An 18,977-nucleotide genomic window follows, 5' to 3' on the forward strand; every position below is an offset into this window, starting at 1 on the left:
CCACAGGGGAGGCTCCCTGGACCCAGCGAGCAGCTCTGGCAGGGGAGAAGGTGAAGCAGCAGACCCACGGCTGGCTGCACCCATGGTGGGCCTGTGGCTGAGGGACCAGTGGAGGCAGGAGCTGGGATCTGTGGAGGAGTTGTATGTTCCCGAGCATGAAAACGACTCCCTTTGGCAAAACTGGAGTCAGATTTGTTTGAGTTTGTGTCTTGACTGCAGTCAGGGCAGAGGCCAATCACGTAACCTCTCAGAGCCTCAGTGTCTGCATCTGTAAACAGGAGAGAGAGCAGCCCTGACCTCGGAGGCCTGGTCTGAGTGGGATGGGTGGGGCGGGCTGTGCGGAGGCGGCGCTTAGACAGCAGAGGATCTGTGTTACTGCGGTTCTGTACGGCTGGGGGAGGGGGCCTGTAGGTACAAGTCTCCAAAACCTAGCGTTGGCTCGTGTGGTTCAAAGGCTGCCAGAATGTTCCCATTCTATCTACCAGTTGGGAGGAAGTGAGTAAGGAAGACTTGTCTTAGATTAAGTGGGAATGATGGGGCGCCTGGGTGGCCCAGTCGGTTAAGCATCTGATCTCACGGTTTGTGAGTTTGAGCCCGTCAGGCTCTCTGCTGTCAGCATGGAGCTGACTTTGGATCCTCTTTCTCCCTCTCTCTCTGCCCCTCCCCAACTTGTGCGCACGCTCTCTCTCTCTCTCTCTCTCTCTCTCTCTCTCTCTCTCAAATAAATAAATGTTTTTAAAAAGACAGGAATGATAAACTTTTTTTTTCTACTTTAGAGTTTCAAGTGCCATTGGCATATTAAAGATGAAAAGGGAGACGTGGCTTCAGTGTCAGCTTTAGCCAAGTATTTAGCCCAGCCAATTAACAATAATTCAGTTAATTTTCTTTTTTTTTTAAATATTTTGTTTATTTATTTTGAGAGAGGCAGAGAGAATTCCAAGCAGATTCTGCACCATCAGCACAGAGCCCGAGGTGGGGCTTGAAGTCACAAACTGAGAAATCATGACCTGAGCTGAAACCAAGAGTCAGACACTTAACCAACTGAGCCACCCAGGCGCCCCTAATTGTTAATTTTCAACCCCACAATGCTCTCTACATTCCCTGGCTGACTAGACCCAAAGTCCCACCTCGCCTTCCCAAGCACTGCGCTCTCTGGGTCACCACCGCACCCCTATTTCTTTGACCTCTTCTCTGAATGTTCCCTTGGCCACCTGGCCTTGACCCAGATCTGCATCCCCAAGGACACGGTTTCCCCTATTTCTGCTTACACCTAGACCTCAGGTGGGGACTTGGGCTTGAGCTCTTTCTCTTGGTTCTCTCCACTCTCCTTTCCAGGGTAGACATGGAACTTTGGTGTTGCCAATGTCCAGACACACTGCCCCTGTCCTCTCCCCGCCCTGCTGCCACCCCCCCTGCTCCCCTTATTCGTGCCAACCGTACCACCCACCCGCACCCTGGTCTCAAGTCTTTGGTCTCCTCAGTCTTTCTCTCCTTTGGTCTCCCGATTCCACGATGCAGCCTGTACCTCATCAACAACAGTTGTTGTACCACGGTTAACCACTGTTAAAGCCACAGTGGCCACCATCCCGCCACATTTTTTTTGTTTAAAAAAAATTTGTGTCAGTGTTTATTTATTTTTGAGACAGAGAGAGACAGAGCATGAGCAGGGGAGGGGCAGCGAGAAAGGGAGACACAGGATCTGAAGCAGGCTCCAGGCTCTGAGCTGTCAGCACAGAGCCCGATGTGGGGCTCAAACTCGTCAACTGTGAGATCATGGCCTGAGCTGAAGTCAGATGCTCAACCGACTGAGCCACCCAGGTGCCCCCCGCCGCACTCTCTTTGCCACATTTTTCTAGTGAGCTCCCACTTCCACTCCCGAGACCACTCAAGGGCCCTAGCCATGCCCTCACCCTTAGGGAGTGAATTTTCTTCCCGAGCATCTGAGGGGACAGCAGCTCTCAAAAGGGCTGCTGCCCCTGCCTTTTGACCACCCAGCCCTCCCCTCCTGCGCTATCCCTGTTGTCCTTACTTGAGCCACAGCAGAGAAGTGTCCCTTCACATGTGCACTGGACCCACACCCTCCAACCTCCTCGGGTTCGTAGCTCCCTAATAATCTTGCCTTTTCCCTCCATCTTCTCTCTCTACTGACTGTCTTCATCAGGATACCGACATCCACTGTCCTCTTGATGTTCATCTCCTTGCAACCCATGTTCCCTTCTTTCCTTCTTGCTTCCCTAAAATTCAGTCTCCATACCATGACCTTTATAAAACATAAGTTACTACCGTTCCCACTTAAAAGCCTTCAACAGCTTCCCAAGGCATTTGGAATATCAGAATCGAGTTTCCTTCCCATGGCCTGTGGCTGGCCCTGCCCGATCTTCGGTCACTCACATTTCCTTTTGCTTCTTTAGGAAAGTGAAATCCTTTCCTGTCCGAAAGCCTTATTCCATTCTCTCTGCCTGGAATGCTCTTCTCCCCACTCTTCAAGTTTTATACTCCTTTGAAACCTTTAGCTCCGCTTAAGAAGCCTTCCCTGACATCCTATGTCCACAGTCTTCCTGTTTTTCTCTTATCTGCATCCTATTCATTTTGGTTTGGCCAAACTCATTCTGATTTGTAATTACACATCTGCGTGTTTACTTGTTTACTTTCTGTCTCTTTCGTTAGCTTTACAACCCACGAGGGCTATGATTATGTTTCCAGTGACAGCAGAGTGCTTGGTACAAAGAAAGAACTCTGCATGAAATAACAGGGAAGAGAGGTTGTGTTTGGGGGTTCACAAAGTGGTGACCAGCTGCTCCCCTGATGGAATCTTCTGCTTCTCCTTATCTAAGCCAATTTAGCATAAAAGTAGTTTGTCACGGGCCTCTGGGTGGCTCAGTCAGTTGAGCGTCCGACTCTTGATTCTGGCTCAGGTCATGGTTTCACTGTTTTGTGCGTTCAAGCCCCACGCAAGGCTCTGTGCTGGAGGTGTAGAGCCTGCTTGGGATTCTCTCTCTATTCCTCTCTCTGCCCCTCCCCTGCTTGCGCTCTCTCTGAAAAATAAACATTTATGAAAAAGGTAGTTTTTCACATTTGCAGCATCCAGCAGCTTTGTGAATTCCAGTTTTGTTTTGAACTCTAGTGGGAAGCCACCCCGTGATCCCTCCATGTACAGAATACTCGGTGTCTAATACTGCTTTAAAAAACGTCAAGTACAACAGCAGTGTAATATGGTGCAAGGAACACAGGCTTGAGAGTCCTGACCTAGCTTCGCTCTTTGGTTCTCCTATTGCTTTTGTCACTCACAGACTTTGTATCGGTTTCCTCATTTGTAAAACGAGAGAACTCCGCTTAGAAGAGAGAAGAGTCCCTTCCAGTTCGTATGCTTTTGGCTGCAGGTTACCAGTAGCTTCAGAAATCTATATTTAATGATCTCTTAACTAGAACGTGGAGCCGCAGCCGTGATGGTTCTGGGGTTTCTTTCCTTCTGCTTTGCCATTTGCTTTGTCTCCAGGCCAGCCCGCGTGGTCATAAGATAGTTGCTGCAGCTGTAGGCACCACAGCCTCCCGTAAGAGCATCAAGAGCAGAAAGGGATGGGCATGGGGAAGGGCTCTCCTCATGGGTCTCCCTCCTTTCATCAAGAAGTAAACATCCTTCCCGGAAGTACCCTCGCAGACTTCCTTTTGTCTCGTTGACCAAACCACCTCATTTATCCCCCCTAGACCATCACCTACAAGAGGATTTGCTTAGCCAATATACAGTTCATCCCGGCTCAGGACTAGCCTATATTCAACAGTACTTGATTAAATACAGTTGAGTCCTGTGAACAAGAGAGAACGGGCAGGACTGTTGATCTCTGAGGACCTGCCTCATAAATCTAAATTCCTGTGATTCTAAGTGCCTGGCTTTTAGGGAGGCTGCCTTGTTATCCTGCAGAGACTAATAGCTTCTCTGGTGAGGTAATGGACAGGAATAACATTTTTGTAAGGAATGGCTGTACATTCCTGAATGAGGAAGGGAACAGAAAGGGTTTAGAAATAGATGGATTTCTTGGCTAAGGAAAATTCAGTGAGCAACTGAGCCCAGCAGGTCGTTTGTAGTAAAGGCCCCACAACTGAGCTGCCAATTGCTGAGAGCTGCCCTTCTTGGGAGCAGAAAAGATTAGGGATCATGGTCACTTACCAGTCAAGGTCTCTGTTAACTTCCTCAACAAACGGTACTGGTTCTCCTGACTGTCCAGGCCATAGCATCAGGTATTCCTAAGTAGAATCTTCTTTTAAACCGATTTGACAACAAATCAGATATGTATTCATAATGGCCATATAATTAAGAACCCACTATATATGTCAAACACCGTGCTAGGTCCTGGGATACCAATACAAAGGGACAAGGTCCTAGTCCTCAGGAGGTTGACATTCTAGTTGAGGGGAAAACACACATAACAGATAAACAAGCTGTATGCCAGGTGTGTGTCTGGGGCCAGAGAGTGGGAGTGGCGTCAGCCTGAGAGGTGATCAGGACAGGAGGTGAGCCTTGAAATAGGAACAGGTGTTTCATCGGTGTTGCGAGCAGCATGGGCCGGGAGGGAGCCGCTGGCTAGGCATGGCAGGCACTGGGTAGGTGGGGCTGAGGCCTGGAGGGTTCTGTGGGTCATGCTGAGAAATATAGGCTTTATACTGCAGGCACAGGAAATTGGACACTTCCCGTAGACAGGTCTTAAGGTAATGTGTATCGAATTAGCTCCCCATTTTCTTCCTAGAGGTTAAGGAAGGATTTTCTTTCATTTCCTCAATACATTACATTGAATACATATTATTGATCAATTATTAATAGCCAACTTTATAGTTTTGCTGTTAACCATATGTGGACTAGTTCATGGCAGAATGTCTACATTGTGTATTGTGATTTCTCGCAATTTTAAGTAAGATTTTAAAGGTTTAAAATTACTAAGAGTGATTTCATATTTGCTAAGTTATTTCCCAGTTTTTATCCATTTTGCTCCTAACAGAGAGAGGGGCATCACCAGAAGTGTTGCTCTCTAGCAGTTTCCAAAGGTATTCAGGGAGGATTCTTCCCATCGTCTGGGACAGATCTCTTGTGTATCTGTGGGGGACCAGAAGGATTCTTGCCCAGAGCCACCAAGGAGTGGTGACTCCTGGGGGCTCCAATTCTCACTTCTTCAACTTTAGTTCAGATGGCACCTTACTGATGAAGCTGCCTTGGAACATCCTCTCGAAAACCGCAGTCCCTGCCAGTCTTGGTCTTCCTTACTCAGCTTTTTCTCTTTTCACACCACACCTCTCCTTCTAACATATCATACAACTTACTGATATGTTTGTTGTTCATTATAAGTCATCCCCCCCCCCCCCCACTAGAATGTAAGCTTTTGAAAAGCATGGATCTTATGTGTTCTGTTTACTGATGTAGCTCACCACTTCGAGCAGCGCCTTATAGAAGACCTGTGCTCGTAAGTCGGTATGTGGGTAATTAGAAAGCACCCTCTGAGACTTCTCCCACTTCCCACTGACCGTTGTGGTCAACAGAGATGAGCTAGTAAGTCAAGAATGAAAATCTTATTGAGCTTGTTAGAGCAAAACTGTTCATACTGATTTTGCAGGTATCATGTTGAGGGTAAAAGGCTGTGGTGCCCTTTGAGGGTGAACCTGAAAGGTTGTCATGGGGAAAGGCCAGGGAACAAAAGCAGAGGTGGGGGTCTTGGACTCTGGTTACAGAGTACTGCAAACTGACGATAACAGATGATGTTCTTTTGGACAGGTATAAGAGTTTGGTCACTGGGCCCCGAGCGAGAGGAGTCATTGCTGGCCTCTGGGTCCTTGCCTTTGGCATCGGACTGACTCCATTCCTGGGGTGGAACAGTAAAGACAGTGCCATCAACAACTGCACAGAACCCTGGGATGGAGCCACAAATGAAAGCTGTTGCCTTGTGAAGTGTCTTTTTGAGAATGTGGTCCCCATGAGCTACATGGTCTATTTCAACTTCTTTGGGTGTGTCCTGCCCCCACTGCTCATTATGCTGGTGATCTACATCAATATCTTCATGGTGGCCTGCAAGCAGCTTCAGCGCACTGAGCTGATGGACCACTCAAGGACCATCATCCAGCGGGAGATCCATGCAGCCAAGTCCCTGGCCATGATCGTTGGGATTTTTGCTCTGTGCTGGTTGCCAGTACATGCCATCAACTGTGTCACTCTTTTCCAGCCAGCTCGGGCTAAGGATAAGCCCAAGTGGGCAATGAACATGGCCATTCTCCTGTCACATGCCAACTCAGTTGTCAATCCCATCGTCTATGCCTATCGGAACCGAGACTTCCGCTATACTTTTCACAAAATCATCTCCAGGTATGTTCTTTGCCAGACAGATGTCCTCAAGAGTGGGCATGGGCAGCCAGGGGTGCAGCCTGCTCTCGATGTGGGCCTATGACCTAGGTCCTGGCCTCTTTAAGAAGGCATACATTCACAATAAAGGGACAGACAGGACGTGACCAGCTGATTCCCATTGTTAAAGACAGCTACACCTTGTAAGCATATGGGCTGCCTCTTTTAAGTACTCCCCTGGAGTCACCACATACCTAGCTAATATGTACATGTTATTAGTAGGCTCCAAAGGCTCACAAATGTATTTATGGTTCTTTCTGGATGCTCCCACTGTGTGGATGATGCTGATGGCTTGAATGGATTATAAAAGACTTTTTTTTTTTTTTTTAAGAGTCTGCCTCTTTTTTGGTAGAAAATGAAACTATTTTACTGTGAAACACTGTGAACTATTGTAATACAAATATTTTTTAATTTAGAAGCAATGGAAAAACAAAAGTTGGACATACTAAAAATACATACTTATTCCTAGGAAGGTGACCAGGAAAATTAAAAGTTTAATTCTTCAGTCAAGAAACTGCTGTATTTATTTGGGGAAATGACACTCTAATAAGTTCTGAAGTAGAATATCAGATAACAATTTTCCTAACATTCTTCTCTGCATACTGCAAAGCCATACCCTAGAGGAAGAAACTGGAGAAATGGGATCGATCCCTCCTCTTCCAGACTGCGTCTTCCCCTTCTAGAGTTAGGCAGTGATTTTTAGTTCTCTACCAAGCTGACGTTTGGCCAAGTTGCTGGAACCCAAGTGTGAAAATTTTAGTAAGTAAAATCCTAGAACTGTGTATGTGTATGACATGAAATAAAAATAAAACTTAAAAAACCAGCTCAGGGTGCTGAATCTACCTTCTATTCTTTGTTCTGAAGACTGCTTAAAGGGAGAAGTTTATACCCAGCCCAAGCTTCCCAAGTAGGAAAGTCCTGACAGCTTTTGTGTGCTGCGCCTCCACGGAACCCAAGGCCCTGGCCACCAGAGAACGCTGCACCACCTGTGAGCCGGTCACACGGCTCTCCAGCACCTGCACCTCGTGTTTCCTGGGCCGTAAAATCTCTCCCCTCTGTGTGTTCACTGCTGTAATATCTGCACAAGGAAGCTGCAGGTGTGCAAGCCCCGCAGACAGCATGCCTGGCCTTCCAGGCTCCCGTTCTGGCCATGAATGGCTTTCCTTAGGAAGTTCTTCTGGGCTGAGGTGGCCTCATCTTCACTGCCATCTGTCCTTACCCCTCACTCTCTCGGGGTCCAGACGAGTCCCATCTCCCTCCCTTCTAAAACTCTCCTCTTGGAGTCTCTTTTCCATTTTCTTGTTCAGACTGGAAATCCTTGGTGGTTTCTCTACTTCCTTCAGGGCATGACTTTGTCTCTTCCTTCATTTGGCTTCTTATAAAGCTCAGAAATGCACGCAGAGCAAAACCAGCCCTTTCCTTGCTTCAGATACACCTTTCTAACAATACAGCTTATGTAAGCTTTTTTGGCAACACCACCGGGAGCTAAAGCTCAGTGAAACTAAAACCCCGGAGTCTTTTTATAGTTGCTGCTGCTTAGCCATAGCTCTGCTCTGCTCTTTTGTTGCTGCAGAGTGATTCCCTGGACCCAAAGAAAAGAAGTAACACTTAACTCATCTAAACTTTTTCTTACCAGTTTCATCTACCATTCCAACCTCTTAAAAATTACTAAGTACTTCAGTAACTTAATCTAATTGCAGACAGGGTGTGATAGAGATTAGGGTTTGTTTGAGTCTAAAATGCTTGATTCCACCTCAGAAATTTATCCAAGGTCCTCACAGGCGGGTTCTGATTTTCCAGAAGAACTGTACAGAACTTCAAACCATACACACATCCTGGGTTGCAACTCACAGTCTCTTGTCCAGGAGGGAAGAGGGACAGTAACAAGAAGTCTCCAGAAGATTATTTCACCTCTCTTCCACATGAACCACGTGTTTCCTGGTGGGACTTCTATTTTGAAAGATAATGATGCTTAATCTATACCTTTTATGCTTTTTGTTTCTTCTCTGCGAATAATACGTCTGTCAGTTGCTTGTCAGAGACCTTCAGCTGTCGGCAGGTCCCTGTCACCTGGCTAAGATAAACTGCCAAGAGATGCTTGCACTGGAATACAAAACACAACTCTGTTAATCGGCAGGGCCGAGATAACCAAGACCTGTCACTACATTTAGTAGGAAAGCAGTGGGCACACAGATTAAAGACTTGCTGCCTAAAAACTGCAGATAAAGGTGACACAAATGTATTCATTTCTGGAAATCAGAGGGGATAAAGGAAGTTTTACTTTGCCTGTTGTTTTGGGAAAGTTTAGGCCCAGCTGGCACAGGGTGTATCACCCACAGTGAGAAGCAAGACAGGCCCCTCATTGCAGTCTTTGGCTCTGCCTCTTTCTTCCGGCCTTCAGAAAGCTATTCGCAGCGATGGTGAACGTTCCTTGACCTACTGTGTTGCTCAGTGCTTCCCACAGACTGTCTCACTTAAATCTGTCAGCTACCCCATGAGGACAGGTCTTATCCCCATTCTACCCATGTGCCCAGAGTCTACGCTCCCTTAACCACTGTGCTGTACTACGGGGGAGGGTGGTGAGCAGAACCCTCAAGACAGCAGCCTGTGGGGAAGTGCTGCGCCTTATGTCACAGAACACACAGCTTAGATACTGCAGGGGCCCTAATTTAATCCTGTCATTTTACAGGTGAAACAAACTTAGGGCACATCAGCTGCAAATGCGGCCTTTCAACAATCAGATGCCCAACTTCCCACCGCCATTCCCGACATGTTACAAAGTTAATAGTGTAAAAGAAAGGGGAAGAATGGAGTGGATACTATAATCTTCCTTGGGAAGACTGACAAAATAGCTACTTGCTCTTAGGTGGGTAATGCTGTTCTCCTTTGGAACAAGGAGTTGTGTGAGTATGTCTTGCTCCTGCTTGGTGCTCTGGGCTCCTGTGAAATTGGCAGAAATATCAATGTGCTCTCCTACCCCGTGGTGAAAATCAAGTATGGCTAAGTGCCAGGCTGTCTTATGGGTGTAGTGGGAAGAAATACCTCATAGCTGAGTTGGGGATATGCAAAGTCACCAGCAGTCACTTTAGTTCATATTTCTGTCGGGCCGTCTAATTCCCCAGTGCCAACTTTCAAGATTACCTTGTTGCCCTCCCCAAAGTTTCACCTGTGACCTTTTAAATAAACAATTGGGAGGGGCGCCTGGGTGGCGCAGTCGGTTAAGCGTCCGACTTCAGCCAGGTCACGATCTCGCGGTCCGTGAGTTCGAGCCCCGCGTCAGGCTCTGGGCTGATGGCTCAGAGCCTGGAGCCTGTTTCCGATTCTGTGTCTCCCTCTCTCTCTGCCCCTCCCCTGTTCATGCTCTGTCTCTCTCTGTCCCAAAAATAAATAAACGTTGAAAAAAAAAATAAAAAATAAAATAAACAATTGGGAAATGAATGTAGATCTAAAAAATGACAGTGCATTTTGGGAGGGTAAACCCAAAAGACAGGACTGAAATCCAGGACAGTAAACCGTTTGCTTCAACAGGTAGTAAAAATTCTCACTTTGTACAACTCAAACCATGCTAAGGGGGCCAAGAATTTCCCTCCTAATTCGACTGCAGTGGGAAGAGGCTTCCCCATCCTCACCAGCAGGCTGTCACTCTTCCGCAGCACGGAGAAGGCAAACGCAGGACATGAGCAGTAATGACAAGAAGCCAAACATGTGTACGTTTTACCAGAACTTCCAAGTACCTACAAAGGAAAGGACAGATGGGATCAGACTTCAAAAGGTGCGCTGGAAAAGCACTTCCCTCCCCTGACTTTATCCGCCTGATGACTCAGAGCAGCTCTGCAAACCGTACTGGGAAGGGCTGCGGTAACGTCTTACACAAAAGTGAAAACTCAACTTCCCCATGTACAGGTTCTGTCCTTGAGGACTTCAGACCACGAAACAGGAGTTTCAGGCTAGTTAGACCATCCACATGAGCCATTTTGTTCTTCCATCTAGTGATTTACAGGGTCCACTCCATGGGCTGCCTAGAAAAGAGGTGGACGGGAAAGGTCCCCTCAGATACACATTATTGTGGTGTTTCTCAGCCTTTGGTATTGCACAACATGTGTGTACATTTCTGAAGCTTCCACCGCACACCTAAACAAAGTGTGGAACAGGTAAAGAGCAAGCAGTGAGGCAGAAATACAGGTCTTCCAGAGAAAGTAGGAAAGGCCTCTTGAAAACCGTTTGAGAGCAAGGAGAATAAATAAAGCAAAGAAGCCTGCAAAAGGGATGACTCAGCTGCTCAGGGTGGAGGTCTCAGAACGAGGCACGCCTGGATCTGCCGATTCACCTAGCAGGATGGCAAGAGGACGCAGGTAGGAGGAGGGGTTGGTAAGAGGCCTAGTCCAAGAACACATCGCCTTGTTGGCAGGCAAGGGACAAAAAGGAGACGTACAGTGAAATTATGATGTGTCTGTGGTGGACAAACTTGTCGGAGAAATCACTTGTTTAAGCCTCTCTACCACCAGGGAGCCCAAACCAAAAATGTTAAGGGCTTCACTCCTGGAGTTAATTTCCAAACTGGAAGTGTAACATCAGTATCCGAGGAAGCAGAAACATCCTGAGGGTTATTTTACCGTGAGATGCCACTTAGGAATTTGCCACAGGGCTTTCAAATTAGTTTTAGGCTCCAAGATGGCAATCTGAATGAAGAGGCCAGGATGAAAAAAAAAAAAAAAAAAAAAAGTCAGCACTCCTAAGATTCTTCCTTCTTTCTCCCCAACAAAGAATAAAGCAACAGGTAAGGCTTCAACAGAATAGCAGTGTTCGAAGTGTCATGCTCGTTTGTCAAACTGACAGCAGCTAGAAAGCAGACTGTTTTCCACTTAATCCTGGGGAAAAACCCAATATCCAGCAGTGACATGAACAATTCTTAGGTCTCCAACTATTACTGATGAATAAAACTTTAGATTTCTTCCTTTATCTATCTCCTATGTTTCTTCTCCCTGGATTTAAATTTAAGCAGGCACAAGCCTCTGGAATTCTACACTCACTTGAATGGTTCCTCAGGTCCCTTCTTTTTGTGGGTCCCCAATCCATGAGAATACCCTGGATGATGCTGAATAAATGCCAGGTGACTTAGGGATGGGAAGAAATTCTACAGAGGTTCCCTTGCCTGACGCTTTCAAAGGCTGGCTGAGACTAAAAGTAAAATGTTCAAGCGTCCAAGGCAGTAAACACTGTTGTGATAGCAAATTTTGAATTTGCTTCTTCCTTATCTAGCATCAGATGACTAATAAACCCAATAATAAGGTAAAAATCTGAGTCAGAAATGATTAGAACTGGAAATTGACCTCAGGGATCATCTAATTCAATTGCTTTATCCTCCAATGGAAAAATGACCTCCTCTTACAGGAAGTGCCCCACTTCTCCCACTCATAGTCTGGAATGTTCATCCCCAGAAGGAGAGATTTTAGAAAAAAGTAACACGTGGGAAATAGGATACTGAGACCCAAGAGCAGACTCGTATGAACTTCACTTGGAGGACGTCTGCTGTGGTTCCAGTTGGGTTCTAAGAAGTATGACCCACCTAGATGGGCATCCATTCACAAGTATAGTTTTATTTTATGATTGCTCCAAGCCTTTTAGGAGCCATCAGAGTGCTAAATGTATTATTTATTGTTTCCTGTGTTCGGTGCCTCTCTCTGAAAGAAGATTATACATTCCTGCCCTATTAAATACCCCTGGCTATGTGACCTGCTTCAGCCAATAAAATGTGAGTAGCCAAGCAGAAACATTAAAGATTGGCACACACCACATCCTCTTTTCTCTCTGCTGTGAGATCCACAATATTCCAGAGAAGGACTGCCACACCAGCTGGGATCCCTGCGTGACGATGTTTTGGAGCAGAGCTGCAATGAACTCTCAGTGGATATGAGGCATGAACGAGACACAAAACTTTGTTTTCATGAGCCGCTGGAATTTGTTAACCACAGCATAACTTAGCCTCTCCTGACCAATGCCTCCCCCTCCCTACCTGAACCAAAAAAGTTTACAGAAAAGCGACTCAGGTGACAACAACATGGTGGTGACTTTGCAATAATTACCACTGTACCTGGAGGAGAACAGTGCGAGTATCAGGTTGACCTATGGAAAGAGACTAGCAGGATATCAAGATAGTGTCTGACTCAACTTTTATCATGTCAGAGAACCTCTGACTAAAGCCAAATTCTGACTATGTTAGTATACAAGGAAACCATTAAGGTTCAGTTGAGGGTGGACGTAAGATTTCTACAGCTTCATTTAATTCAAAGTCCAAGCTGAAAGCCACAGAACTAGGAAGTTAGCATTTTTATGATGAATAAAGCAATGTGATATGGTACAGGCTGGGAATGAGGGAAGTTAAGTAAGCTGTGGCAACCTTGGAAGAAACAAGGCAACGATAATGAAAATATCTCAAACAAAATCTTTCAGACTTTAATGACCAGATCACAGAACTAGAAGACTAGAGGTGCAGGTCAGGTGTAATGCTAACACTGGAATGGAGACAAAAAGTCAAACTAAACAATGTGGGAAAAACTCACAGGCCCTTCTTGTTCCGGGTACTTTAGCTACATAGAAACCCCCAATAAACACACTAGGCAGAGAAATGGAAAAACCTCGTCAGGCACAATATCATTTAATAGCTGTGATCTGTTAAGCCTTCTGTCCTCTAGGTCTGTGACCTAGTCATTACTTAAAATCTGAAACATTTTGTTTGAGGTATTTTATCTGCTAAGTTCGCCCCGACAAAATTCTAACAGGCAGCCTCTTTTAAGTAAATACGACCCGAAATTTCTAACTGCGGCACTCAACATTAGTCACATCATTTTCCTTAATGAAGACATGAATGAAGATTTTGCCAGACTGGTTAAGTTATGCTACCATGTGAAACGGCAGGTTAATTCACTAACCAAAGGCACCAAGCAGGCTTTGCTCATTCTCTCACTAAGAATTAATGGACATGGTCTCAGCTCTGAGAAGTTCATCATAAATAAACCAGAATCCAAACACTGAAAAACTCCCGTCTCTTCCTGGTCTTCAGCAAGACCTAGATTACATACTAGAGCTGATGGCTTTTTTACTCCTTCCAAGCCAGACACAAAATGCCAATATTCTTCATTCACAACCTTCCCTTCCCTCAATCTCACTGCACTTACATGGTATCATATAGCTAAATTGGGGGGCGGAGGAGTGGGAATGGAATGTGGCCCCATTTATATATAAAAAGAGACACTGTAGGGCAGCAGTTACAAGTCCCAGCTGCCAGATGTGACTGTTAATTCACTCTTCTGCATCTCAGTTTCCTGAAAGATAAATACCTTGTTGGGTTTTTGGTGGGAAATAGCAACAAGACATGGAAATCTGAGTCTTTCAGAGTCTGTTCAGAGGCTATTACTTTACAAATCTACCTATCTTAAATTGTAGAGGGCAAAACTAAGGTCCAACTAGACTGCCTACATCTGGTATACTTAATGAATACTACCTGACAGTAGTTTTGAAAGATCACTTCTGACAGATCAATCTGAGCATATAGAAAGACCTCAAAATATTTTAGCATTTGCTTGTAGGCGACAGATAATGAACAAGATGGAAATATCAACCCAGTTTTTTGAGGAAAAGTGCCTGTTATCAAACCTGGGAAAGAAAAGTCGACTATGCTCCGTTAGACTTGAGAAAACAGCCTCTCCACATCATTGCTGGTTCTGTATGTTGCTCCTGGGCAGGGTTAATAAGTCATATTTATCTTATCTTAATTACTAATACTTAATTTTACTAAGTTGGGTCAAATGTTCTTCTATAATCCAGGAAATATTTAAGGCTGGTCATCATTTTCCATTGAGATTCATGAAAACATTTTGTCCTAAGGGATTTCTTGCTGAGATAATCCCCACCTCTGGATTTCTACCTGGTAAACACGCCTCCCACTGGGCGATGAGATTAAGGTGATGGACTGTCGATCAACAAGGTCCAAGGCCTGAATGGCTGATGGGCCAAAGATGAACTTCAGCCTGAGAAACAGAGAGGCTACAGGTTAGACTGCCTGTCACCTCAGCAACTTCGCCCAAAGGATCACAACTGGCAGTTGCAAACAATTCATTTCATTTTAATTTTAAAAAAAAAAACCATTAAAAAAAAAGGCAATATAGGAGAAACCCATGTAATTAACCCCCCAGAATGTTACCATGTTTGCAGATAAAACCCTGTTTATACTTCATAGTGCTTCATAGTGCTTTCATGAAAGGATGAAAACTTCCTTTCATCCCTGAGGCAACTGCATGCATTGGTTGGTTTCCTTCCTGTTAACGTTTTTATATTTTATTATACTTAGTACATTGAATACGTATACTTTGCACGCACACACATATGCATACGTATACGTATATATACATGTGGTATTGTAAGTTTTTTCATTACTATTTTTTTTAATTTTATTTAAATTTTATTTAATTTGCATATTTATGATCACTAGTAATATTAACCCTTTTCCCCAAAATTTTTAGCTAATTTACATTTTTATTATTTCCCTATTTTGTTTTAAAAGTAATTTTTTTCTAATGCATAATCTCTGTAAAAAATTTAATAGAGAAAAGGTTAAAACCTTTTCTAAACCTAAATTCTATCTCTTTTCTTTCCTCTAAGAAAGCCACTGGTACAGTTTGGTATATATCTTTCTAGACCTTTAAAACATAAGCATACTGGGGTGCCTGGGTGGCTCGGTTGGTTAAGAGTCCGACTCTTGATTTCAGCTCAGATCATGATCTCATGGTTGTGAGACTGAACCCTGCATCAGGCTCTGCATTAGGCATGGAGCCTGCTTTAGATTCTCTCTCTCTCCCTCTCCCTGTGCACCCCCCCCACTCTCTCTAAATAAATAAATGTGTACATATGCGTATACAATTAAATGTCACTTATTCCTAGGTAGCTTTCACCTTTTTGTTGCTATTGAAAATAGTTATATTTTTGAACTTTGTACGTGAAGGAAAACAATTTTTAATTTCTGTAATACAAAAACTTTATTCTCTTGGTTTTTAAAAAGTTGTATCATCTACAAATAAGGATAGCTGTCTTTTCCTACAAATAGGTATGCCTCTAATTTCTTTTTCAGGTGTTAGGCTAACAGCTACAACTTCTAGAACAATGTTAAACAAAAATGACAAATAAGACAACACAAGAATGCCCTGTACTGTCAAATGTGGTATTGGCTATTGGACAGATTTTTAACAATCCTGTCAAGAAAATATTGTTCTCAGTTTAGTAAGGGTATTTTTAAAAATCAATAGTTGATGTTGAAAGGATCTGACTTTTAAAACACATTAATGGGGGTGCCTGGGTGGCTTAGTCGGTTGAGAATCCGACTCTTGATTTGGCTCGGTCATGATCTCAATTTGTGAGATCAAGCCCTGCGTCGGACTCTGGGCTGACAGTGCAGAGCCTGCTAGGGATTCTCTCTCTCCCTGTCTCTGCTCCTCCCCTGCTCATGCACACATTCTTTCTGTCAAATTAAATAAACTTAAAAAAAAAAAAATGGTTTAAAAAAATTACAACAGGATATATACTTACAATGATAAATGCTCATCAGGAACTGAAAACAAGAATGGAAAGAGAGTTAATCATGTTAAACCAGTGACCCCACAGGCACAAAAACCTTTAAAAGACTGTAACCAAAAAGGTTTTTGTGTAAGATGGTGATTAAGTCTATGCATCTAATTTTACTTCTTCCAAACACCTCAATAAACAATAACACAAGGATTTTTTTTTTTTTTTTTAAACATAAACTCCCAGGGATGAAAGGACAGGGAGAGACAACTGCTAAGATACACTGGAAAATAATTCACAAGACCTGAGGAAACTGAATCCTAAGCTAGCAACGGAGAAAACCAAACAATAACGTACCCTCTTCCCCCCTAAAATCCTCAGAAATTAGTAGCACTGGGTAGTTTTACAGGTAGGGATGAAGCAGGGGGGCTAAAGTAATAAAGACTCTTTTAAAGTAAATTTTAGGGGCTCCTAGGTGGCTCAGTCAAGTGTCCGACTCTTTGATTTCAGCTCAGGTTATGATTTCACAGTTCTGGAGTTCGAGCTCTGTGCTGACAGCTCAGCGCCTGGAGCCTGCTTCGGATTCTATGTCTCCTCTCTCTGCCCCTCCCCCACGTGTGCTCTGTCTCTCTCTGTGTCTCTCAAAAATAAATAAACATTAAAAAGAAGAAAAAAAAGCTTTTCAGACATGTAAAGGTTCAAAAAGTACACCTCATGTATTCTTCTTCAGGAAACTACTAGTGTATGTGCTCTATAAAATAAGATAGTAAACCCAGAAAAAGAAAATTGTAGATACACTACACATACAGCTCAACATAGGTAAGAGAATTCCTAGGATAAAAATGAAGGAAGATCTCAGGAGATATCCAGGAGAGCAGTCAGCCCATGTTCGATCAACTCTAAGCTCTAGGAGAGATTTCTATAGGAAAATGAAATTGATAGAACATCTCACTTATCTGAACATCTTGAGCAGGCATTTAGAACACTGGTAAAGAGTCTGAGGTTGAACTGGGGATAAATACACAGAAAATTAAAGAAACAAACACAACCACAACAGCTGTAATTCCAAGGAAAACAAAAAGTTACACAGGAAAGGACAAATAATTGCTTCCTACTGGCCCAAATGCAATACATATCACATCATCATACAAGTGTAAACTCAAATCTTGATCCAAAAAAATTATCATTGAAGGATACAGATCAGGAAGAGTGTATTACTATCTGGGACAAATATTTTGAAATAGCAGAAAAAGGTTCTGCTGGAAATAAACATGAATCAATGGCAGTGGGTCCTCAGTCTCAGCCATGAGCATTAGGGGCACCTATTGGGCCTTCTCCAAGAGTGTCACTGTGTATAGATTAACCCATTCAGACAGACCCGCTTTTTGCAACCACTCTTTGAGCTAATAGATTGGTTTTTCTCCCCATTCTTTTGGGGATTTGAACATGTCTGAATACCTGGCTGGCCTAACCTTTTAAGGGAATATACTATGCTTGTGTTAGCACAGCTTACTTTTCTCAACCCTTTAAAAGCAGGAACTCAAGACAAACCCTTTCGGAGTGCAATCCTTTTTTTTTTTTTTTTTTTAAGTTTATTTATTTTGAGGCGGGAGGGGCGGAGAGGAGAGCGACAATCCCAAGCAGGCTCCACACTGTCAACGCGGAGCCTGACTCTGGGCTTGATCTCACAAAACCAAGAAATCAACCCTAGCCAAAATCAAGAATCCCATGCTTCACCAAATGAGCCACACAGGCGCCCCCAAAGTGCAGTCCTTTTAAAACAAAAGCCACCCAAGTGAATAAGCAGTGGCAGTTTTGAGTCCTGAACTGCTATTAAGTGACTCTTTTTACACTGGTTAAGTAATTCTAATTTGTCAATGCATTTTCATTAGAATTATCGTCTTAATACTACTATGCTGAGAACACATCTTGAGATCACCTCGGTGATTTGGTAAGCATAGTCACAGAGCATCCTCTGCTGGTCAGAGAAATAAAAGGTGCTTTCACAAGATCCCGGTTAATTCCAGTTATTGCGTATGCATTTGGGTTTTGTGGCTCTAAAATATTTGGTGCACGCAGGGTACAAGAGGGTTAACTTTAAAATTAATTTAAGATTTTAGGGGCGGGGATACTACAGGCAAGTTGAGTAATTCAGAACCCCACCTTTCCGGACGTCCCTGCAGACTCCCGTGCCTTCCGCTGTCCCAGCCCGATGCCCCTTCTGAAGGGTTTCGGGACAGCGCTCAGCACTTCTGTTCCTACAGCCCCCCTGGCCTGCAGGGAACCACTGCGCTGCTCCCTGAACAAATTTAGATCTTCTTTTCCTTCCTTTCTTTTCTATTTATCTTTTACGAACTGGGGCTTGGTAATAGAACCAGACAGAATAAAGAACCCAGAGACCGGGGCACGGAGCGCGGGTGCGGGGCCCCAACCCGGCGCCCCGCAGGCCCAGGGAACTCCGCCTCTCGCCTCCCCGCCCCGTCGTGCCAGGTCCACCGCCCGCAACGCAGCTACGCACGCCCTCCGGCCCGTACTTCGCGCGTTCTCCTGCACCGCCGCGGCCATCTCACTCAGGAGCTCCTCCACGACAGCGGGCAACGTGAGTCCAGCCAAGGAGGCGGCCATGGCGTCATAAACTATGGCTTCCTAGGAGAGCCCAGAAGGCGCGACGCTTCGACAGGGAAGCGTCCAGGGAAGATTCCCGCCGCCGGCCGGGGGCGGGGCGAGGCGCAGTGACGTCGGCGTGCGTCACGCGCATGCGGGCGGCCACGACGACGCCTCCTCCTGCCTCACGGTCGGGCCAATCCGACGGGCGCTCGGCACTGGGGGCGGGACGGCCTGGGTCCGGCTTGGCCTGCAGTGCGCCGAGGACGCCGCGCGAGCATGTACCGGCTGCTGAGCCCGAGTCTGGGCCGAGGCCTCCTGCGGGCCGCGGGGCGGCGGTGCCGGGACTGCTCGGCGCGCCTGCTCCTGGGGCCGGCAGGAGGCCGCGCGCCTGAGGTGGAGGTGCCGGCATCCCGAGTCGCGCCGCGCGGCCGGGGCC

The 18,977-nt window shown here is 45.2% G+C and overlaps 3 protein-coding genes across 5 annotated transcripts in view; 2 read left to right on the forward strand and 1 right to left on the reverse strand.

Moving 5' to 3' along the window:
- Positions 1-7,200, forward strand: part of ADORA2B (adenosine A2b receptor) — a 25,789-nt gene extending 18,589 nt beyond the window's left edge. The window contains exon 2 of the mRNA XM_040453111.1: positions 5,759-7,200. Within this exon, the coding sequence (XP_040309045.1) occupies positions 5,759-6,425 (667 nt within the window). The 3' untranslated portion in view covers positions 6,426-7,200. The remainder of the gene's footprint in view (positions 1-5,758) is intronic.
- Positions 6,852-18,672, reverse strand: ZSWIM7 (zinc finger SWIM-type containing 7). Of its 2 annotated transcripts, XM_040453114.1 has the most exons (6): positions 18,469-18,672; positions 15,959-15,980; positions 14,304-14,406; positions 10,009-10,113; positions 9,236-9,319; positions 8,373-8,482 (listed from the first exon to the last, which is right to left on the reverse strand). In XM_040453114.1, exons 1-5 carry the CDS (start codon positions 18,557-18,559, stop codon positions 9,242-9,244), a joined length of 399 nt encoding a protein of 132 aa, XP_040309048.1. In that variant the 5' UTR covers positions 18,560-18,672; the 3' UTR covers positions 8,373-8,482; positions 9,236-9,241. The 2 variants fall into 2 exon arrangements, with proteins under 2 accessions (XP_040309047.1, XP_040309048.1); XM_040453113.1 differs by lacking the exon at positions 9,236-9,319 and having other exon boundaries at positions 6,852-8,482; positions 18,469-18,670.
- Positions 18,673-18,777: 105 nt separating this feature from the next.
- Positions 18,778-18,977, forward strand: part of TTC19 (tetratricopeptide repeat domain 19) — a 41,912-nt gene continuing 41,712 nt past the window's right edge. The window contains exon 1 of one of the 2 annotated variants that reach the window (XM_040453108.1): positions 18,778-18,975. In XM_040453108.1, the coding sequence (XP_040309042.1) occupies positions 18,818-18,975 (158 nt within the window). In that variant the 5' untranslated portion in view covers positions 18,778-18,817. The remainder of the gene's footprint in view (positions 18,976-18,977) is intronic. The other variant, XM_040453110.1, reaches the window with a different exon arrangement.

Source organism: Herpailurus yagouaroundi, unplaced genomic scaffold (assembly GCF_014898765.1).
Source record: "Herpailurus yagouaroundi ecotype Mexico unplaced genomic scaffold, PumYag 208, whole genome shotgun sequence".
NCBI classification, from domain to species: Eukaryota; Metazoa; Chordata; class Mammalia; order Carnivora; family Felidae; genus Herpailurus; species Herpailurus yagouaroundi.

What these genes read in the sequence shown, in the direction of transcription:
- ZSWIM7 (XM_040453113.1), bottom strand. Translation starts at nt 18,559, where the DNA reads ATGGCCGCCTCCTTGGCTGGACTCACGTTGCCCGCTGTCGTGGAGGAG. An exon ending in GGTGCAGGAGAACGCGCGAA is followed by an intron (nt 15,981 to 18,468) that starts GTACGGGCCGGA and finishes TCTTGTTTTCAG; the next exon opens with TTCCTGATGAGCATTTATCA. An exon ending in GGAAGAGTGACAGCCTGCTG is followed by an intron (nt 8,483 to 10,008) that starts GTGAGGATGGGG and finishes TTTGTATTCCAG; the next exon opens with TGCAAGCATCTCTTGGCAGT.